This window comes from Neolamprologus brichardi, chromosome 6 (assembly GCF_056152115.1).
Source record: "Neolamprologus brichardi isolate AB-2024 chromosome 6, ASM5615211v1, whole genome shotgun sequence".
Lineage (NCBI taxonomy): Eukaryota > Metazoa > Chordata > Actinopteri > Cichliformes > Cichlidae > Neolamprologus > Neolamprologus brichardi.
In genome coordinates this window covers 11327625-11351424 of record NC_142109.1, presented here as the reverse complement: position 1 = coordinate 11351424, position 23800 = coordinate 11327625, and the positions used below count along the sequence as shown (strand labels likewise).

Sequence of the window (23800 nt, the reverse complement as noted above, 5' to 3'; positions counted from 1 at the left end):
GGAATCACGCCATGGATCTTTTGCTTGGCAGGCTAACGTGTAAGCCACAAGAACGGCCTACTTACTGAAATTTAAAAAAAGAATAAAACAAAAATCTTCACAAAAATCCACAACTGATTCAGCTATTGCAAATCTGCCCAATTTTTCCCCAAAATGCACCACATTTTTACCTTTCATTAAGCAGATAAAACACAGGTAACACACTCCATCTGCTTGGGAATATTATGATTAGACTACTGAGCGCTCCAAAACAACTTCAGCATGAGCGTTGAAAGTGTGCCGTTACCTATGACTTCAGCTTTTAGGCCAACACTCAGGTCCTGAGGCAAAAATGAAATTTAAACATCTGCTTTTTCCTGAACATCACATGAGATATAAAGAAGAGCTCCAAAAATCAGACACAAAACCGCGCTGCGCTGCAAGAGCCGTTTGATCTTCTGCAATGCTTGTGTGGGCGGTGAGGTGCAGCTAATTTTACCCAAACATCATTTTTGGTCACATAGCATCTTTAATACCACCATTATAATAATTAGGATATCAAAAGTATCGAGTATACATACATAATTTGCATTGCGGTACACAAATCTGAGCTGATTTATGTGTTAATATCTTTCATTTGTTGTTCTCAGGATCAACTTTTATTATCTTGACATTGTGCTGATACATTAAATCGTCCTGAAGAACTATTTCAGGAAGGAGAACATTTAATTGGACATGTATTGTTAAGCAATATAAAAAGTTGTTTTTTTCCTTGATATTTCCAAATGTAACTTGAATCCTATAGTCTACTACTTTCCAATACCAATAGTCAAGAATCTTGATATAAGCCAAACTAGAGTCCATGTCACCAAAATCAAAGTACTTCAGGTAGGTTCCTTCACCTACAGTTGTCTGGATATTCTGTAGTTTTTCTTCTGTTTTTTGCAGTTAAGTTCTTGAAGCTGTGGGAACAGTCTATTGAAGCCATGCCTGTTTTTATAACAGTCCCAGTAAATGGATTCTCAGGAGTCTGAAGATGTACGCATGTGAGTGTTTATGTGTGTGTATTGGTTGAGGAAAGCGTGGGTGGAAAAAACTGGTGAAGCACCCCACTTTCCTCTCTCCTCCACCACCGTTATGGTCTCAGTCTGTGCTGCCTGTCAGACGCTGGTGATGGAGGCCAGGCAGTTCGATGACTTCTGGAGTTTCTCAGGCTGTGTGGTGGGGGGCTCTGGGATGGTGCGAAAGCTGAATGGCAGTCCGATACTACTGGTGCCAATGTGGCCGGGGCTCAGCGCTGGATTTTGCCGTCTATTGCTTTCCACTATGCTGGATGTGTTGGATGCAAGGCTTTCACGTGTCCTGCACGACAAAGACAACATGACATGCAGTTTTTTTGTTACGAAAATTGAGGTTGATTTAAAAAAAACATATTGGAAACCCACTGAAATACTTTTGATACCATTTTAAAGCAGACTTCGAATGCTGAGGGGAAAAAAGATGATAGGTTATTGACAAAATTATCATGCTATTAAACAAAAAGGTAATGTGAATCAAGTGTTAACAATTAGATCTGCCACATGTCGATTATGCGAATTACTTTCTTGTATCTTTAAGCCCAATGTTAAGTTCCAAAATACAGGATATTTATTAGTTTATAAATAAATATTAGTTTTTGTATCAACGCTATATACACAGCAAAATTAAAATATGTATTACAGTGGCTATTCCATTTTACACATGATCATCAGTGTGTGAAAACATCTACCATCAAGGCTATATTCTCTTTTACCAACTAGAGACATTTACAAAATGCGAAGTAGTACTGTAAGCGCAAGTGAGTTTGAAAAGCAAAGATTTATAATAGTAAGGCAGGTTTAATGGCAGATGTTCTATTTTACCAAGTGTAGCATCCAACATTTTTTGGAGCTTGCCCAGCATCGATTGCATTAGGTTTGAATTTTTACTTTTTGATAATATTAAATCAGAGCATGCATGCCTTCTAGAAGCTTCTGGAAGATATACACCCCTGTACTGTCTGTCAGTTTATCCAGAACTGGTTCACACATGATTCTCACACATTAAACTGGCTTCATATTTCACTCAAAGAAACAGAAATGGCTTGTAAAACAGATGCTTGCAACCAGTAAAATCTGGAGTTGGAATAGCTTTGTATGATGCCTTTATGTACCGCTGTTTACTTTTGGGTATTTTTGAAAGTTAAGTTTGTTACAGTTAAAACCAGTGTTGGTCAAGTTACTTGAAAATAGTAATTGTTACTAATTACTGACGATTTCTCCCAAAAAGTAATCCAGTTATTTTACTGATTACTTATTTTCAAAAGTAACTAGTTACACAACCTGAATAGGTAATAAAGCAATAGACCTTTCAGCCCAGAAAATTAAATCAAATGAAAAAGTCTATTTTTAAAACTTGTTTTATTATTTTTAATCTTTTAACTTTATGCACATTGCACCAAGCAAAAATGAAATTATAAGCAACATTCTCTGACTGGAAGAAATTTGTTTAACATTTAAACCTATTTTCTGTATATTCCAGCATATAAAATAAAATATTTTTTTATGTTTGCACTCACTCTTTCAGATAGATTCAAGTAAAACACAGCAGAAAATAAAGAAAATCAAAGATTCAGCGGCACTGAAGTCCTGTCACTCATAAGTCTATTTTCACCTGTTAAGCACGAGTGGTGCAGGCGGAGGTTTGCCCGTTGCCACAGCGGTCATGTCAGTGGAAGGATCCGGGGGTTTCTCTGTGAATTTCACATTCCCGTGGCAGCATGCTAGGTACTTACTCCGATTTGAAGTTTAAGTTTTCGCTGTAGAAAGACGTTTTTTTTCCACGCAGTTTACAGCAGATGCTAATGTTTTTGTCACTTTTTATGGAATCAAACTCAAAAGTAATGTAAGTACTTCCAAGCTTTAAATGCTGCATGGTCGTACTCTCTCCCGCCCTCCATGTTATCCAATGTTGATCTGCACACGTCTGTTGCTGCCACGGATGTCGCACGCGCTTACACCATTGACACGAGACACGGGAAAGTAGCAGTAATCAAACGACTTTTTTTGCAAAATTAATCTCTTACTTTACTCGTTACTTGAAAAAAGTAATCAGATTACAGCAACGCCCATCTCTGGTTACATGATGGACAAAAGTATTGGGATACGCTGTTTAATCTTTGAATGCAAGTGTTTTTAGTCCCATTGGGCGACCGTGGCTCAGGGGGTTGGGAAGCATATCTATAACCGGAAGGTCGCCGATTCGATCCCCGGGCTCTCTGTCCTGGTCGTTGTGTCCTTGGGCAAGACACTTTACCCTACTGGTGTTGCCCAAAGGCGCAATATGGCAGCCTTGCTTCTGTCAGTCTGCCCCAGGGCAGCTGTGGCTACAACCGTAGCTTGCCTCCACCAGTGTGTGAATGTGAGAGTGAATGGATAGTGGCATTGTAAAGCACTTTGGGTGCCTTGAAAAGCGCTATATAAATGCAATCCATGATTATTATTGCTACATGTGCATAAAATCAAGCACCTAGCCATGCAGTCTGACTTTACAAACATTTCTGAAAGAAAGGCTTGTTCTTTCAGAAATGTTTCTCAGTGAGTTTGCGCGTGGTACTGTAATGGGATGCTATGCTGCATCAAGTCAGTTTGTGGAGTTTCCGCCCTCCCAGACATTCTGCAATCAGATGTAAGTGGCAATATTGGAAAGTGGAAGCGTTTAGGAACTAAAGCAACTTCGCTATAAAGAACCAAATCAGTAGCGCTTAAATGTTGCCAATACTCAGTTGACTGAATAGCTGCAGAGCTCCAAACCTCCTCTGGCATTAACATCAGCGCAAAAAATGTACACCAGGAGCTTCGCAAAATGCACTATGTAAACGGCTCAGTGCTTTTGTCCATATGGTATATTATACAGTCCTTTTTAGATTACCTTCTCCGAAAAAGTAATGACCGCTGCAAACATGGCTGTAGCTTCCAGGTTTGAACAATAAAGCCAAAGCAGAGCTTAACCCTGCATTCTGTCTGAAGGCCAGCAGAGGGCTGTGGTGTCAAAAAGACTGGTGCTGTAGAAGTCTGATTGTATGGGCTTGATCACTCATTTTGGGTTATACTGAATTTAAAAAAAAAGAAAAAATAAGGTATATTTCCTGCTATAAATCCTGATCATCTGTGGTAAGATTTCCCATGGTATGAAACCACACAGTCATTAGCAAATAAACTGTCAATCACAAGGCATAAATCAATGAGTGTGCAGTTTCACAGTCAGACCCGCTCATCCTCTTCACATTTGTTTTTGTCTTTTCCCACCATGCCAGATGCCGACAGTGACATCACAGTAGTTACACCCATCTAAGCTCATACTGTGTATGATGACACAACCCTCTTACAACTCAGTGTCATCCACCGAGTACGCGTGTGTTTAAACTGAAAACTGTGCAGATCCTGTAAGACCAAAAAATAGAAGTTTGATAGGCAGAGACTGGTTTATTGCTCACCATCAAGAATCTGATGTTAATGCGTGCCATTTTGCACACTTTCATCTATTTATTGAAAAGAATAACTGTGAGGATGTTCACACCCTATTTACACATGCACAAACCTCATTGTTGCTTTAAACAAAGCAGTCAGCAGCTAAATAAGCACATCGGTGGATGAGCACAAACCAGCATCTTCAATGGATGGACTTTGACATACATACAGAACCTTTACAGCACTATTGCCAAAGCTGAAAGCTCATATTTCTTCAGCCTAGTGATAAGCAAACAGTGTAACACGACACTGATATGAGTAGTCTCAGATGAGTTGATTGTTAGCCAGCTACAGTGAATAGATTCATAACCAGGAAGGTTGACGACGGGATAAAATATCAATTATAATTAAGTATTCTTTGGTCTTGGAGCCTTCACATTGACCCATGACATCTTTCACTAAGGTCTGGGTGCAAGAAGCTTTATTTATTTCAACAAACCACACATAACCACGACATCTGTTTTAGAGGAAATATTCAGGCCCTCATGTGCTCTACCTCAGCATCCTAACCGCACTCTAAGTTGCACTTTTATGTCATACACAGTTTACTTTAGCACATACCTGGGGGAGTTGAATCCACTGTCCACCGTGACACTGCTGCTGTCCATGCTGTCCAAACGGGCAGAGTGGGCTGACTTCTGGCTGCTGCTATTCTCTGTCTCCTTGGGGCTGAGTAAAGTCAGATTGGTCTCCAGTTTTCGCTGCAGATCGTGGTCCTTCTCCCGTTCCAGGAGCCACTGCATGGTTCCCTCCCCACCACCACCACTGCCTCCACCATTACCACCCCCTTCCCCGTGGTCTTTGTTGTCCTCTGCCGAAGCCAACTCTTTGTGCGAGTCCTCCTCTGGCTCTTCCTCGTCGTCGGATACATTATAATAGTCAAAGGAGGCGGAGGGGACTGTTGGCTCTAAGCAGCCCTGTAAAACTGCAGGTGACGCTGAGGAAGTCGCTGAATTGGAAGGCTGCTGGGGCTCAGGATTGTCTAGGGCCTCTGTTGATTTGGCATGTGAGGCTTTCCGCAATGTGCCAGACTTGGTGTAGCTGCTGTCCACGTAGCCGCTGGACAAGGCATTGTGTGGAGGTTTGAACAAAGTGTCCTTGCTGAAGATTTCTTTCCTCTTGATCACCATACCACCTCCTCCCCCTCCAGGATCGACATTGTGTTGGTGTGGCGTCAAACGGGCATTTTGCGCCGGCTCCGGCGTCTGGCTTGGCGTCAGTCGCGTTGAGCCGTTCTGTCCTTTTGCTGCCGACAAGTCCTCTTTGTACTCCATCGTGTGAGGAGAGGTGAGGTGAGGCGTTTGGCGGTCAGCCGGAGAGCCCTTTCGGAGTCCCCCTGATGAGGTTAATGTGTCATATTCTGATTTTGCCTGAGGCGAAGGGGCAGTTAAGATTGTTTCATTTGACGTATTGCACTGGAAGTACTCATCTGTTGAGGGCTTAGAAGAAAGTCCCATTAGCTCATTGTACGTTGGCAGGCTGTCTCTGCTTTTGTTCCTCTCCATTGTACTCCGGATCCTTGACTCATCCAAACTCCCTTTCCCCAAATCAGGCACATTGAAATCAGAGTGGAACTTAGCAGCAGAGAACATGATCCTTGAGTAATGGGAGGACTTCTGCGTGGCCCGCAGGGTGCCATCATCAGTGTAGTAATGACTACGCTCCTCCAGACTTGGTTCAAAGTCTTCTGGTGCACCCAGTGACGGGCCTTTTAGAGAGTTGTCCATGGACCGAGATCGTTCTTTCGCCTGATCTGACCTCTCGTGACGAGACTTCCTGTCCTGATTGTGACTGTGACTCCTTTGCACTCTGGACTGGCATGTTCCACGTGAAGGCTCGGGGAAGGGCATCTCTGTCCGTCTCTTAGCTAGCTCCCCAGACACATCCCACTCAGGGGTAACAGGGCAGTATGACTCAGTGATGTTGGGGTTGCTGTGGACCAGGTATGTCGCTCCGCCACTTCGCCTGCGCTCCAAGGTGTACATAGCCTCTCGGGGTGAGCGAACTAACGAGTGGCTAAAGAAGCGGTAATCCCTTTCCATGAACACAAGATCCCAGTTTGAACCCTCAGATGGGTCTCCCCTGGAGGTCCGCGGTTTGCTATGAGAACGGGACTTACCATGAGGAGCCCTCCGGTGGCCTCTGCCCCTCCTGCTGCGTGCGCTGTGCTGGGCTGAAGACCCCGCTTTGTTCTTCTGCGTGCGCTCTTCCTCTAACCTCTTCATCACAGCCGTGTGCCTCGCAACATTCTCCACCGTTAGGTCGGGGTTGATTCTGCGAATGATCTCCATCTCCACTTCGCGGGGGATGGGTGTGGTTGGCACATCCTCGTCACGAAGCGGCCACTCCTCCGGAGGGAACTGGGCTGAGAAGGTTGCCAGCTGCCTCATTTTGTCCTTCTTAAAACTCAGCCTAAAGAGCCTGAGTCCGAACCTTTTGGATTGCTTCTCGCCGCTTCCGCCACCACCACCACTTCCTTCTTTCTTTTTGGTCAGAGTGTCAGTTTTATAGGGGAAAGAAGTGATGCTTTTGCCCTTATCAGCTGGATCTTGAGACGGCGATTGCTGGGCAGGGGGAGAGGTGGGAGCCGGGGGATGGGGGTACGATGGCGGCTCACCTCGGTGCTCCTTGGCTGACGCACTCGGCGGAGGATCCCCGCCGCTGTGATCCTTGGGTGGCTTACTTTGATAGGAATCTCCCCTGTGCTCCTTTGGTGACTTGCTCGGGAGTGCAGGGGGGTGATGTTTGGACGGGTCTTCGCGATAGGAATTGTACGAATCATTGTTATTCTTGCGAGGAGGCCTCTCCCTCAGACAGCCAGGCGTGGATGGTGTGGCATTGCCAGACTGAGGTGTAGCACAATGCTGAGGTTGTTGCTGTGGCTGTTGTTGTTGTTGTTGTTGTTGCTGCTGCTGTTGTTGCTGCTGCTGCTGCGGCTGTGGACGCTCTTGCAGTCGATCATCCAGGTGATACCACTTGTTGTTTGTTCTGATGAGAGAAGGAGTGATAAAGTAGGTCTGGGGAGTGACAATGAAGTAGCCCTCTGGAGTTGGGTAGATCTTCCTCTCTCGCACCAGCATGTTTAGGGTATGTCGCAAAACCTCTGAGCTGGGTGTAGGCACACCTGCAGAAAACAGATGAAAAATTATTTGAGTCACAGCTTTATTTCAAAAGCTTCAAATTCCTGAAGTTCACTTCAAATACAGGCATGTAGGTAACATTTGTTGCAGGCAAAGAAAGTGGAATGTAAAAAACTTAGAGACTAAGACTTAGAAAGAAGTGGAAAAGGGGATGATATCAGCAATGTCTTGAATTTTTTAAACTTTTTTTTTAAACTTTTATTTAACACGTGTTGCATTGCCTCACCTTTTCATGACACGCTGCTCAAAGTGAATTTCCCTCTTTATATGCAAAAAGTTACCCAATTGAACAGTCTTAACCAAGGGATTTTTTTTTTCCAGCTGCAACTGTAATCAACTCCAGGCTATTAAATACCCTGTCTTAAAGGACAATGTGGTAGTAGTCTCACTTTTTACTCATATGCCATCTTTAGTGTGCTTCTTATGTTTGGTGAATGTAGTCCAGGATTTTTTTGGATTCTGATTTGTTGATGGTGCACCACAGGTGAAAGTTTACCACAAAAACAGATCCAGTATTTTAATTTTAAATGTAATCTATTTAATTCCCTGGTAATCACAAATAAATTTGTGTTTTCTAGGTTAAACATGACCATGCGGTGAGAATGAAGGGGTTTTCACTTTAAATAAAAAGAGTGTTTTACAGCTAATTGGTGTTTAGCTTGCATTTCCCATTCTTGCTGTTCAGAAACTTGAGGCATGTTTTGCAGTATGCTTTTTTTCATAATACAGTACATGGTTTTAATGGATGACAGGTCTGAGCCAACATGCAGGCCAAGTTAGCACTTAGACTCTATTACTCCTGAGCCATGTTGTTGTAATACGTACAGAATGTTCTTTGGTATTATCTTGCTGAAATAAGCAAAGCCCTCCATTAGAAGCCATCTGGATAGCAGCACATGCTGCCCCCAAAACCTGGAAATGTTGTTCAGGTTTTAATGTTGCCTTCACAAATGTGCAAATTATTGTTGCCATGTGTGCCAGTGTCTCCATACAGACTCCAGATAAACTGTGAGAATTTCTAGTCTGGATTCAATACACGTTTAGTTTCCAAAAAGATTTGTTTTTTGGGCTATTCCATTCAATTCCTAATTTAAAAAACAAACAAACAAAACACCACCTGATCAGCACAGATTTACCCTAATTTAAATGGGCAAGGTACACACTTAATGGGGATTAAAATTTCAGAGCCCTAATGTAGTTAATTCCCTAAAAAAATAAACAATATTTATTTTATTTTATTTTAGTTTAGATGTTTGTCCAGTTTTTTTGGGTTTTTTTTTTTGAGGGACCTTTTGAAAATTCCATTAACTACAAAACTGCTTGATCTACGTCTACGTAAGTTAAATATCTGGTAATATGGCTCTGAACATGATCGATGTCTGATGTCGCTAATAATTTGGATGTGTAATCTTTGACAGCATATTTGGAGACCTGCAGAATCCACAATTTTGCAGGAAAGGAGCAATATTTTGTTTAAACCTTATTAAACGCAAGGCACATTATATTCTTTAAAACAGTCCAAAACAGGTGAATAGTTCCAACTTAAATATGGGAAAAATTCATTTTCATCAACCTTTAGTCTCATATCCTCCAGATATGAACACCTTTTTCAGAAAGAGTAAGTTTCTGTTAATATCACATCCACATGCATCAAGTGATTGGGATAATCACTCACATCTTATATCACCTTGTAAAATATAAGCATTGTGTGACATTTTCAGGCAAATCTGACATATTCAGCTGGGCGGCATGTGATGATCTGACATGGACTGACCCTTTAATAAATACCCAGTTATCATCAAAAGCTGTTCACTTCACTCATAACCTTTATATAGACATTCATATAATGTATTGACATTATATCAGTTATAGTTTTTAACACAGAAATGATGCAACTATTTATTTTAACTGCTTTACAGCAAGGAAACATATGCAAGTATATCTGTGAATGACAACAGGCAACACAATGATCACAGTTTGAGACCTCTACCACATGCAGAGCTATTGTGAGGAAACGGCTGGATATAGCTAAATTTAAAACTCACATATGCAAACTGATATTACTGATTTAATGACTTTTCTTTTTTGTTTTGAATTTGTACTTGTTCAATAAACACTCTAGTTTCATAAAATTGAATTCTCTTGCACAAGTTTTACAATGTTAAATATGAAAGTAAGATGCTGCTAGGGCCATAATGTTTCGGAAAATCATACGTTTGTTGTCATTTTTTCTTCTGTACACCACTATAGTGGATTCCAAATCAAATAACCAGGATGTTATCAAAGTGCAGGCTTTGAGTTTAAAATTTTTAACTGTTCAAGATTTATAGCCATTTTTATACACAGTTTCCCATTTTCAGAGGATTTAAATGTAACAGGACAAACTGACTGGCCAATACTGTTCAAACTGTGTATTAATTATATTGAATAAATCCAAATGGAGGATGATTTTGTGTTAAACTGATCATATTTATACGAAAACTGATCCACTTTATTTTAATACTGTATGGATGCAATTACAGAGTTGTATCAGTCTTAGAACCTGTTGGTGTCTCAGGAGATACAGATAAATATTAACTGTAAAAACATGCAAGTGATATTCGTCAGTAGTAAATATAGTAGAATATTGATTCTAGATAGAAGTCCAGCTATTAATGTTAAATATGATTGTATTTGTAAAGCTGAAAACTGGGAAAACAGTCCACAAATACAGAACCATCATTCAGTGTCACATATATCTATATTTACTATATTTTAATATATTTTAGACTTGGGTCATCATTTAAGTGCAAAGATGGATTTTATATTTTCCGTCAGGTTTTCAGCTAGCTCACAGAAAATGTCAGAAAACAAAAGAAAGCCCACCGAAAAGCAGAAAAGCAACAGGTTGTCTTATTTAAAATAAATAAATAAAGGCAGGAACCAAAATTTGTGAAAAACTGAAATGAGATAATTTTCTAAATGCTTTCCAGTTCAGTGTCTAATGATAAACAAATCAACACAAAGTGTCTGGAGTTTGATGAGAAGCCATTCAGTGATATCAACCACTCGTGAGATAGCAGGAACTGTACATCAGCATGTTTAAGTTGCTCTTTGAACAAAGCGTCTGCATTTGACGTGCATAAAATGTGAAACATAAAGAGCATGACTCTTCTGCTTGAAGAATTTAGTTAAATGTAAAACATCTAAATACAAAAAACCAAGATATGACAAATAAATGGTAAATAAACAACATGCATATCTGATAAATTAATAAAAAAATCTAGATTTTTAGGCTTTGATTTTTAACATTTTTTCTACAATTTTTCCTTCATGTTTGAGTGCAGTACCATGTTAAGACGCAGGTGCGAGGGCATACCTGGGAAGCTGGCAGTGAGGTGCTCCACCAGTGCCTCCTGGTTGACAGGCTTGTGGGCAGAGTTCATAGCAGAGATGGCCAAGCACAAGATCTCTCCCAGCGGGATGAACTGTGACTGGCTGATAGGTGACATACTGATCGGAGACACGTCACCTGCAGGAGGAGGAGGAGGAGGAGGCAAAAGCACAACTGTTAGATCATGAATGAACAGCAGGCGCAGCGTGTGAAGCTATGATGTAATGGTCAAACAGCAGCAGTGTGTATGCCGCCTGCCTGTAACGGCTCCACCCCTCCTCTCTGCTTCCTCAGCCTCTTGCTCCTCCCGTTTCTCGTAGCTTAGCAAAGCGAGGCAGCTGCTGCTGCGGCGACCGGAGTATGAGATCACCTGAATCTCCACAGCGCAGCTATCTGATTAACATCGTTTTACGAACAGAAACGAGAGCTTGGACAATCAGCATATCTGAAATTTAAATGAAAAGCTATTTTAGAAGACCTACCCCAGATAAATTCTCCATAAGCTAGCTTTACCGTCAGCTGTAGTGAGTAGTGAAATCATCTTTACAACCAGGCGCCCGAGCTTCAAGCCCTTTAAAGAGCAAACACTGGTTCTGCTGAAAGGTTGCAAAGCGACACACTGAATCCACTGCTGCGGCATCTGCTGTAGTGACCCTGTCCTCTGACCTGCATCAGGTGATTGACAATCATATGACAAGGTGCAGAAACTGCATCATCAGAGCTTCTATATTTAATCTTTCATTAAGCATTGTGCTTCCTCATCTTAAGCAACTTGAAAACAGATCTGGTGCTACCCATGGTTCCTCTGCCTAGGCTGAAATGTGTGCAGAGCTCTGCCTCCTCAGCCTGCTCAGCTGAATGGTCAGTTAAGCAACACAATGACGTTATCTCTACTCAGTATCACAGTCCCTATTAAGCTTTATGTGGCTGTACAAGGCTTTACGCGTATTCTAGTAAACATAAGAAAAGCCACGTATGCTCAAGATCGGCACAAAAGTAAATCCCCTCCTAGTTTGCTTTTATAATGTCTTATAGCAAAGAAGAAAAAAAAGAAAAAAAAGAAAGAGAACAGAGAAACAAGCTAATGTTTGTAACAGAAGTATTGAAAGGATCAAAAAATTCCCGGTAATTGCATTCCTGATACTGGGATAGCCACAAGCCTTTACATAATCTTATCTAACACAAAATACAAATCTGCCACAGAATGCACAACTCGTTCTTGTACTGAGACTATTCAGACACACCGTATAAATCTACTAAAACACTACAATATTAATTCAGAATATGAAATTAACCCTCAATGGAAAAACAAGAAGCCCTAAACCTTAAGAAAGAAAGCAGGACTCGCTAAAGTGCAAATAAAGTCTTTGATTCTATGATAACACCCTGGAAAACTAAAAAAAAGAAAAAAGGGAGCTGTTAACACCTCCTACTTCAGAGCGACCAAACTTTACTGACTGAGCAGTCGTGAGTAGAGAGGGTGGAGCTTCTGAGAGTGGGAGGGTCTGACTCACCTGGCGCACGATAACTTGGCGGGGATGGAGAGAAATGAGGGGGAGGAGGCGGAGGAAGATGCTGCTTCTGCACACGGATGTCTTTCTCACTACGAGAGAGGTTGTGCTCCAGCGGGCGTTCGGCGAGCTCCGAGCTGGGCCAGGCCCGCCGCAGATTGCTGCTGCGGTTCTTCTTCATCGTGACCCCCTTTTTTTAAAATCTTATTTTTTTTTCTTTTTTTAAACCAGGTGGTCTTCACCCCCCTTGGGCTTCTCGGGATAAGGTTGGAGGGAGGGGGGTGGAATGGGGTGGGAGGGAAGGGGGGGAGGGAAGGAGGGAGAAGGGGAAAGGGGGAAGGGGGGTGTGTGCAGGGGGAGGTCGACAAACCTCGGGCTCAGTGCCTCCCCCGCATTAGTAAGAACGTCCCGCTAGAGCGATCACACACCAGACATGGCAGGAACCAGTGTGCTCCTTCACACACATACACATGTCTCATTTACATCCACGAGCAAGCTACAAACGACCGTGTTCGCACTGTGGGTGGTTGTCATCGGCTGCTGGGCTCTCCCAGGCTGATCTGGATTGATGGCAGTGGCAGCAGAGGTGCAGGTGACTGCGCGAGGCATCACCCTTTCATCGACATCAGTCCCAGCCACCATTCGTAGCATCCCCATTTGCATGCGTAGGGAGGCACATTACGTAGCCACTCTGATGTGGGAGGAGGGAGCAGGAGAGAGGTGGGGGGGCAGGGGTAGAGATGAGGGAAATGGGGCATTGGAAAGAAGGAGGACGGTGAGGGAAGATTTCAGCGGAGGTTTTTGGGATCTGCTTGTTCCTTTCGAGTAGAAGGTAGCAGGGGGAGAGAGGCAGGGGACGGATGGATGGTCAAAGATTCAAAGCTTAAGAGAGGCCCAGTCTTCGACAATAGCTCAATTCACCACAGGAGTGCTCGGCCGATCCCCGTAAAACAAAAGAGCCCGCTTCAAAAAACACAGAAATAAAAGCTCCATTCACCCTAATGGGCAGTGAAACCTCAATAGTATGCCAAGCAGCGGAGACGCCACGTTCACCTCCATCTTTATCCGATCAAGCACAAGACCCCATCGTCCTTTCGACAACAGCACACCAGCAGAGGGTGGGGAGAAAAAAATGGAGAGCATAGAAATAAATAAATAAATTCAAGAATAGATATCCACCATATCCCGCAATCCGACGGAAGAAGCTCCTGAGCTGATCGCCGTAGCATCCATTCATTAACGGGGGGGATGCAAACTCCAGTCAACGGCAAATCTCTTTCAACGCTAATGCTGCAGCTGCTCCCAGCACCTCCAGGAAGGGTGTGTGAGTATGTGTGTGTGTGTGTGTGTGTGAGAGAGTGTGTGAGTGTGTGTGTGTGTGTGTGTGTGTGTGTGTATGTGTGTGTGAGAGAGTGTATGCGCGCATCCGCCTGCTGCGCGCGATTCTGCGTGAGCATGCATGCGTCTGTGTCTGGGTGATTGAGGCTGAGGGGAGGGGAGAGGAGAGGATGCAAGAGAGAGCAAGAGAGAGAGAGAGAGGGGACGTAGAGAAGGCAGAAAGGAGAGCAAATATTAACAGCTCGAAAAATAGATACAAGAAAAAAAATAAATAAATGTCAGCATCCAGATGATAGCCAGGGGAACTGCAAAAACTCTGTCTCTACATCCTCCCTTCCTACTCTTGTTCTCCAACCCTCTCAGTATTACTGGCTGTACTCTTGAAGGATGAGGGGCCCCTTAAACAATCAGCCTCCCTCTTTTTTTCTTTTTTTTGTCTCTCAGCTGACTGTGAAGCCACAACCTAGTGTGGAAGTCATTTTAAACCTGCTGATTTGTGTCTTTCTCATCAGCGCTTTCCACCAGTTGATTCAGTAACTTAACTGTGTGTAGCATCGAAAACCCCCAAAAGCATCACCCTAATAACGTCCAAAAGCGACAGCTCCTCCGCTCGAAGCCGGCTCGTGCTGACTCACATGCGTGGAGTGTGAATGGACGGTTGAGGTGGGGGGATAGAATAAGGAGCAAAAAAGTGTGAGGGCAGGATGGGGTGCAGGCAGAGGGGTGGACGGTGTCACAACCAATCTGCTCCAGTTCACTGATACCAAAAAGAAAGAGGAGAGCAAAGGAGGGGTGGTGAGGAGGAGGAGGAGGAGGGAGAGCGACACCACCATGCCAGCCATTTTATTTCTCAGTAGTGCTGCAACAGCCTTTGTTGCCATGACGACGCAAGCCGATGATCTCATAGCTGTTACCTTTGAATGCTGTTCTCTTAAAGAGCCAGCGACTCAAAATAGAAAGCAGACAGGCTCCACACACACGCACGCACAAGGACTGCCTGTTCTACGGACACACAATGCTCCTGCAGTGATGCTGATAAATGGAGATCCTTCAACTTTGTCTATAAGACACAGGTACATATACTGAGAAAAAAACGTGCATCATGAGCTGTTTTCACAAATTTCTCCTGAAATTGGTGACTTGGACTCGAGAGAATAATTAAAGTTTTCCTTTTTTTAATACAGAACACCAAAGTAGGTAGTGTGCATCAGCTGCTGTCCTTATCAGACATGACATGGACTTTGTCGTAAGTGAGCTGTTTGCCTTTAAGCTTGCATCTCCTGAGGGTAATTCTAGAAAGGTTTGAGGCTGGAGCACACATGAGAAAGTAGTAATGATGTAAAAATTCACATAAATTTGTGAATCTACTGTTTTATTGATTATTTCAATACTTGTAAGATATCCTCAGGAAATGTAAAGATGAGACTACTAAGACAAAGTTAGCACAAACTAAGACACTTGACTGGCCAGTCAACTGAAAATGAATTGGTAAAAGCCCAACAAGGGAAAGGTTGAAAAATACCAGAGCTATAAACTCTATGCGCAGCACATTAGTTTCATGTTCCATAGTGGAACTATGCATGTCATAAGGAAAAAGGCCCAACCATGAGGCAAGAAACTGTCAAATTACAATTTGGATCAATGATCGGATCTTTATCTGACTAAAAATCTGTGCTCAATCGCTAAGAAGCAGGTCGACGAGCAGAAGTTGACAAGTTGTGATCACCTTAGAGCACTGAGAGGGCAGGAATAGATCTTCGAAAGTTTTTGTGAAGAACAATATGCTTTGAAGACTTTTAGTGGCAATTTAATCTTAATTAAGAGTCAGTACTTATAAAGACCATTCCTCATCATAACGTTGACTTATCATAATTCTTTGACTTCTGGGACACATCCTGACTGATGGTGACCCATTCCTGATCACAGTTTGTTGCCTTCTGCTAGTTCACCTACTTTTTAAAGATAGACTACATATTTTCACCAAGCGTAATGCAAAGCATTGGAGGCAATGGTTTAAAGCAGCGGTCCCCAACCCCGGGGCCTCGGACTGGTACCGGTCCGTGAGTCGTTTGGTACCGGGCCACGAGAGTTGAGGCTCAGGTGTGAAATGTATGGTTTTCCAGGTTTTTATCGGTTTTCAGCGGTTTTCAGCGTTATTTTGTTATCGTTTTTATCGTTAACTCGGTTTTCCTGGGTCTTTTCACGTGTGTTATGAATAATTCTTTTTTTCGGTACCGGTACTAGTTTTATTTTGTTGTATTTATCCACGACACCTTAAAGGCCGGTCCATGAAAATATTGTCGGGCATAAACCGGTCCGTGGCGCAAAAAAGGTTGGGGACCGCTGGTTTAAAGCACATCGCCACTGGATTCTAGAGCAGTGGAGACATCTTCTCTGCAGTGAAAAATCACACTGAGGCAATCCAATGGATGAGTCTGGGTTTGGGAATGGTATTTGTCTGACTGTACTGTGACAAGTGTAAATTCTGGTGGATTATGATGTGGGGTTATTCTTCAGGAGTTCTTCTTAGTTCCAGTGAAAGGAACTCTTAATGCTTCATGTGGTAAGAGTTTGGGGATGATCCCTTCCTGTTCTAACATGACTGAGCACCAGTGTGCAAAGCATGGTCCATAAAGACATGGATGAGAGAGTTTGGTGAGGAAGAACTTGACTGGCCTCAACCTGACAGAATACCTTTGGGATGAATTAGAGAGGAGACTATGAACCAGGCCTTCTTGTCCGGCATCAGCGTCTGACCTCACAAATGCTCTTCTAGAAGAATGATCAAAAATCAAAAATTCCCATAAACACACTCTTATGTCTTTTGGAAAACTGTTCCAGAACAGTTGAAGCTGTTACAGCTGCAAAAGGTTGGGCATACATCATTAACTGCTATAGATTAAGAATGGGATCTCACACAAGTTTATATGTGTGTGAAGGCAGATAAGCGAATACTTTTGGCGATATGGTGCATCTACGCTATCATCACGCATGCTGCCAACTAATTTTTGTACTTTAAACGCATTTGTTTATAGATCATCTCAAGCCTGATGTGGTGAAGATGGGAAAGAAAGGTAGTAAGGAAAACTGGATGTCTTGGTTAAATTTTAAACCACTATCAGCTGCCTTTTTAATTTTTTTTGTACTTGGTTGTATATAAATTCAAATCTACTACTTTTAAATTTTGCTACTAGTTGGTCATTAACAAAAATATTGCAAAAAAAAATAGTCACCTGATAATAAAAAAAAAAACCCAAAGGGACACTGCACCAAACACCATAGTATTAGTCCACCATACTGGACTAAACTGGTCGACTGACTAACAGTGATGCTCCTGGAGAGATTCCACTCAACACACACTCACATCCAACTTCCTCACAAACAGAAACAGAAGCATTTTTCCCAGCAGTCTGCCCTCCTGCGGCACATTCATAGCATTGCATGTTTTTGTTCCCTCAAACTCTCGAATTAAGACACTAATATTTTGTTTGGTTTTTTTGACACAACAGCCACCACAACACATCCTGATCTGACATTAAGATATATAGCATCCCATCTCTCCGCTGCGTCAAACATTTCCCTCAATTCTCTCCTAAAACCCTCCCTTTCCTTCCAGTGGAGATCTGTGCTGTGGCTGGGAATGCAGCTGAGTAGAATTTTTTTTTGTGGAACAAATACTCGACTTTTCCTTCCTAAGGGGTACACCCCGTCCCCTGTCTATTGTTTGTAGGGTGCTAAAGGATACAAAGTCCCTCTGTTAATCAGACTGAGTCGCCTATTAAAAAACACTTTGTTTCCACATAGCTGAAAATCCACAACTTTTCTCTAAATATATTAATCCGGCTGCTATTTGGCTCACAGCCCCAATCAAACATTCTCAGACTGTTTGGTTGATAATCTGGACTATGTGCAAGTACAGTCCTTTTTTTAAATTCACTGCATAGTTTAAGTCCTGAAGCTTTTTTTCTGAAGAATTTTTTTTCCATAGCAATGCTAATGAAATATCATATCAGTGTGTGTGTGTGTGTATGCATTACCCCCCAACACTTACCTCTAGTTAATGAGTACCCTATGGTGGAAATTTGTCTGATCTTTGTTAGAACTTGTCTACCAAAAAGTAACATCCTGACACCACAGCTGGGAAAATGAGTCAGTGAAACTTACAGCTCACTTTTGAAAATCACATGATTTCATTGAGATATCACAATTATAGTTCATTTTGTTACTTCACAAAGAAGTAAAGAAACACATATTGAGTGTTTCAATCTGGAAAAAATAAACTGAAATCAGGCAAAAAGAGGCAAAATGGTTCAAGTTCAACACAACACCACAAAACCAGAGACTGAATAGGTTTCCCAGTAATGTGGTGGTAAGTGCAAAAACACAACCCCTTAAACTGTACTACAACAGAACAACAAAAAACAGCCTTCAACTAACTGATGATTTCTAAATGATGTCAGTCTGTCTTTTTTGGGGTTCAGTTTTAAAAAATATGTATCCTACACACAGCTTACATACATGAGAAAGTCATTTGCATCTGGATTCACAGCATACAAAGCCAGCTGGTTCAGGATTTATAACGTCTGGTGAGTTATTAGCTATAAGACAAACATTCCAGAGCTTATCTGTGTTTGCTTCACCGGTATCAATCAAGCTATGCCACCTTTTCTCACAGAACAACACAATCCCAATCTATCACATCTTTTGTAACAGAACTGGTAGCTTTTCAGCTCAGCAGAGCTGATTTCAAGCAGCTCAAAGACAGAGTTAAGATAACACTCACTGTAAAGTCACTCAAGAGGAAAAAAAATATTTATTTATTAAATTTAACAGTGAAGAGTTTGGTTTGATGGTCTGTGTTACTACAACTGTTTAAACAGCAAGATGAAGTGAATAACCCTGAAAGTCTACCTGGAAAATATCTGCTGAGCTATTTGATGATATGAAGAACCCAATCCAGAGATTCACCTAAGAAAAAGGTCTAGCAACAATTTACAAAATTTCATTTTAACATGATAACATAACGCTGCTTCAGCAATAACGCTCCAGATTTGTCAGCTGTTAATCTCCTATTCCACCGCATCCCAGGTGTAGTCTTTTGGATTGAGAGATGGTGACTCTGGAGGCTATTTGTGTACAATATACTCACTGCAATGTTCAAGAATCAGCTGAGATGAACAGAGCTTTGTAACATGGTGTGTTATTCTGCTAGAAGCAGCCATTATAAGATAGGTACACTGTGCTAATAAAGGGATGGACATGGTGAGTACTCAGGTAACAGGTACGTTGTGGCATTTAAACAATGCTTAGTTGGTGCTGAAGGAACAGAAGTGTGCCAAGAAAATTTTCTCTGCATCGTTACACCACCAGCAGCCTGAACCGTTTATACCAGGAAGGATGAATCTGTGCTTTCTTTTTGTTTGCACTAAATTCTGACCCCCATCAGACCAGCCTCAGCTTCCTGTTCTTAGCTTACAGGACCAGCAGCTGGTGTGTAGCTCATCTGCTTTGATGAATATGCTCGTCTACATAGCTTGGTTGTAACAAGCATGAGTTACTGTTGCCTTCATATCAGCTCTGGCCATTCTCGTCTGACCTTTGACATCAACAAGGAATTTCTATCCAGAGATGTGCCGCTCACTGGATATTTTCTTTTTTTCCAGACCATTCTCTATAAACTCAAGACATGGTTGTGGGGGGAAATCCCAGAATATCAACAGTTAATGAAACAGTCAGACCAGTCCGTCTGGAACCAAAAACCAGTCAGTTAAATCACCTCTCTCCCACATTCTGATGCTCGGTTTGAACCTCAGGTCGTCGTCTTGACCATGTCTACATGCCTAAATGAATTGAGCTGCAGCCATGTGATTGATTGAGTAGGTACTCATATTAACAAGCAGTGAAAGTGTGGTAGGTGAGTGTGTGAAGTCAATTTAATGTTGTAATGGCAAACATACCACTGTGCAGTCAAACGGCTCTCAACTTTAAGGAAATCAATTTAAGTTTTTAAGGAAAAGGGTGGAGTGCCCACTCCAGGTCGGGGATGAGTTCCTGCCCCAAGTGGAGGAGTTCAAGTATCTCGGGGTCTTGTTCATGAGTGATGGGAGAAGGGAGCCGGAGATCGACAGACGGATTGGTGCTGCGGCCGCAGTGATGCGGAAGCTGCACTGGGCCGTCGTGGTGAAGAGAGAGCTGAGTGTAAAAGCGAAGCTCTCAATTTACCGGTTGATCTACGTCCATACCCTCACCTATGGCCACGAGCTGTGGGTAGTGACCGAAAGAACGAGATAACAAGAGATAACGCGAATACAAGCGGCGGAAATGAGCTCCCTCCGAAGAGTGGCTGGCCTCTCCCTTAGAGATAGGGTGAGAGGTTCAGCCATCCGGGAGGGGCTCAGAGTAGAGCCGCTGCTCCTCCACATCGAAAGGAGACAGCTGAGGTGGTTTGGGCATCTGACAAGGATGCCTCCTAGGTGAGGTGTTCCAGGCATGTCCCACCGGGAGGAGGTCCCGGGGCAGACCCAGGACACGCTGGAGAGATTATATCTCTCGGCTGGCCTGGGAACGCCTTGGTGTTCCCCCAGATAAGCTAGAGGACTTTATTCTCAAATGGCCACTAATGTTGTCAGAATTATCAAAGTTATTAACTGTCATGGCTGCAATCATTTGAATCACAATAATTTCCTCCACATTTAGGTTTTTAGGATCCACGTCCACGGCAAACAATCCTGGAAACCATGCTTTTGCTCATATTCTTCAAATTGCAGACTCTTGATATCAGCCTATGCAGTAAAAGACAAGTACTAAAACTTTTAGTCTTCACTTCTTTCACACACCCAACCCTGCTGACTTTTCTGTTTGCATTTGCCCTGCTGCAGGTTGATGCTGCTCACCGATAAAACAAGATGATTCAAACCCTGGCTCTATTGTGAAATAAACATAAATAAGATGATCTCTGACAAGCTGCACGCCTCTCTGTCTCATTTGAACACACACGTATGCACACACAGAGCAAACCCAGTATGATGAACTCTCAGTATGATGGTGCAGTGGTTAGACAACACTTCAAGTCGTCCCAACCTGTCTCAGCACATATATGAGTTATGGCCTTGTCAGAAGAATCGGAATCAGAGTGTGGGAATGCTGAACTGGAGTCAAACTGGGCTCCAATCCTGTCTGTGCTATCTGGATGAGTAAGCCTCATGACATGAAGCAGCTGAGGTTAAAAGGTGATATGATGCCTACACTCCCTTTTTTTCACTGAGACTAGCCAGTCGAAACGTTACTCACAGACTCACATTATTCAATTATTCAACTGCAGGAGAACATATTTGAGCTCTCACCTCTAAAAATGCCAATCAGTAGTTTCTGCCAGCTCGTAAAAAAAGAGGTGTGGACGTCAGCGTGAAAAACAAAAACACAGAAGAGCTCTGAAGAGTCAGAAAAGACGAGAAGATCTGCTGATGAGAACGGATTCACACGACACACCAAAAAGGGAGTTTATAAAGTGGACAGCATTTTAAAAGAGCGATCAAGCTTTCAATTCAATTCAGATTTATTTATATATATAGCGCCATATCACAACAATTGTTGCCTCAAGGCGTTTTATATTGTAAAGTAAAGACCAACAATCACACAAAGAAAACAGAGAAACCCCAACAATCATATGAACCTATATGAGCAAGCGCTTTGATGACAGTGGGAAGATAAAACTCCCCTTTAACAGGAAGAAAGCTCTGACAGAACCAGGCTCAGGGAGGGGCGACCATTGATTTGCCACAAATAGTTGGGGTTAGAGGAGGAAGACAGGACAAAGACAGGCTGTGGAAGACAGCCAGAGATAACTAGTAATTATAGTAATCATTACTAGATAATTAGTAATTATAATGTTTTTTTGTTTTTAATGAAGCTGATCATTCTTTTAATGAGTGCTTTGAATTCATATGAAACTATAATAAAAACATATGTACGGCTTAATGTTGTTGTTGTTTGCACCTGAACTTCATGGGTCAGAATTTAATCATCACAAATGTTTTAGAAGAAATGTTTCAGTTAGTTCAAAGGCCTAGTCTGAAGTCTAGCACTAGAAAGTGAACATGGGGAACATTTTTGTTTCTTCTTCTTCCTTCAGCTATTATTATAAAGACATCTGAGCAAGTTCTTTTCACTCTGATGAATAACACACATTGTTAACTTTGAGATAAGATTTGTCTATTTTACTGCTGAATACTGTCTCCAACTATGAATTTTATTTAAACTTCTAAAGGACTCAGTACTTTGTTTCTATAACCCAAACAACCCATATTAGAACACATCCATCTGGGAAGACAAGAAAACCCTGAGGCTACATTTAACTTTCTATGATGTTTTGTAGTTGTTATCACGCATGTCTAGACAATTTACCCACCTATGTATTTGATGTCAAAGCCCTCGGGAGGTTGCAAGGTCCGTCTCGTCCATCCGTTCCTGAGGACCTGAAGGTGCACCTCTTTCCCTTGGATCAGCAGCACATGCTCATCTATCCAGCCCAGGAAGAAGATCTCTGTCAGCGCGTGTGTCAGCGCCTTGTTCCAGAAATGCTGCATGTTGACGGCTTTGAAATTAGCGAAGACCTCATAGCCAGAGTGATGCTTTAAGTTTACTGAGAGCAAGGCCGGTGGCGACGGTGAGTCCTCTCCATCTACTCTGCAAAGGCGCGACAGCACCAGCGCCAGGGAGTGCGGAGCGATCTGGAGGAACTTGTCCATAGTCGCTCCGGTCAAAATTTGGGACTCAAACGGAAACTACAATCTGTTCCCTGCACGGCATGGTTCGGACAGTGCAGGTCTCCATCGCGGTTCTATCTCCAAACTGAGAGTTTTTGTTTGTTTGGGCATTTTCAAGAAACAGATCCCTCTGAAAGCTCCAGACTTCCCAGAAAAAAGAGTTTTAAATGTTTCAAACACAGGTGCTCCATGTAAAACCAGGGAAATCAGCAACCTGATACCCGTCCCCTGCAGCCACCTCTCCCAAACTGTCAAAGACGTTTAGGTCCTACTTTCAGCGACAAAAAAGGCGAGCACTTGTGATGCGTTCAAGCACTCCCTGTAAACTACCACATTTCACTTTAGACGGTCAAAATCCACGTTTTTGATAGAAATCCGTATCTGGTCTAATCCTTACTTAACCGTCTAAGACAATTTAATGTCATCAGTGTCTTAAAACACCAAAGGAGCACTCTAATGTGAGAAAAATTCAAGCTTTCGCGATGCTTGAATGGAAAGCAAATGTGTAACAGCCTGCTTTACACAACCAAAGTGATCGTAGACAGCTACAATGAAAAATGAAAACTAGCCAATACTTAAAGTAATAATAACAAAAAGTAATGATTTCGGTATTCGCCACATTTGTAAACACAAGAATCAAGTTCAGTTTCTTTCATTTCTATTTTAAATACCCAGATATAACTAGTAAAAACTAAAACTAGTAATAAAGTTTTTAAACACACACACACACACACACACACACACACACACACACACACACACAGGAGCCTAAATGAAAGTTAATTTAATTAAAAAAAATCTAATTACATTCAAAAATAAAAAAGGATATTGCAAAGGTCATTTTGAATTTGATGGCAGCAAGATTTCACCCCAAAAAAGTAGGACACAGCCATGTTTACCACTGTGTATCATCACCTCTTCTTCTAAAAACAGTCAAGTAAACGTTTGGAAACTGAACAGGGGAAGCTGCTCAATATCATCGTGTTCTCTTATAAAATAGGATTCTGGTTACTGAACAGTCCTGGGTCTTAGTTGTTGTATTTTCCCTTTCATGCTGTGTTTTGAGTTGGTGTAAGACCTGAACTACAGTCAGGCCAGTTCCACACCTGGACTCTTGTACTGATAACGTTATGTGTTGTAATAGCTG

The 23800-nt window shown here is 42.2% G+C and overlaps 1 protein-coding gene across 2 annotated transcripts; it reads right to left on the bottom strand.

Annotated features, from left to right (window-relative positions):
- Positions 1-488: 488 nt before the first annotated feature.
- stox2a (storkhead box 2a) lies at positions 489-22890 on the bottom strand. Of its 2 annotated transcripts, none has more exons than XM_006796090.3 (4): positions 22296-22890; positions 11025-11177; positions 5088-7650; positions 489-1341 (listed from the first exon to the last, which is right to left on the bottom strand). In XM_006796090.3, exons 1-4 carry the CDS (start codon positions 22633-22635, stop codon positions 1140-1142), a joined length of 3258 nt encoding a protein of 1085 aa, XP_006796153.1. In that variant the 5' UTR covers positions 22636-22890; the 3' UTR covers positions 489-1139. The 2 variants fall into 2 exon arrangements, with proteins under 2 accessions (XP_006796153.1, XP_006796154.1); XM_006796091.3 differs by lacking the exon at positions 22296-22890 and adding an exon at positions 12554-14336.
- Between the last annotated feature and the right edge of the window lie 910 nt (positions 22891-23800).

What these genes read in the sequence shown, in the direction of transcription:
- stox2a (XM_006796090.3), bottom strand. Translation starts at nt 22,635, where the DNA reads ATGGACAAGTTCCTCCAGATCGCTCCGCACTCCCTGGCGCTGGTGCTG. An exon ending in CTTTGACATCAAATACATAG is followed by an intron (nt 11,178 to 22,295) that starts GTGGGTAAATTG and finishes CTCCTCCTGCAG; the next exon opens with GTGACGTGTCTCCGATCAGT. An exon ending in AGTGGATTCAACTCCCCCAG is followed by an intron (nt 1,342 to 5,087) that starts GTATGTGCTAAA and finishes TTTGTCGTGCAG; the next exon opens with GACACGTGAAAGCCTTGCAT.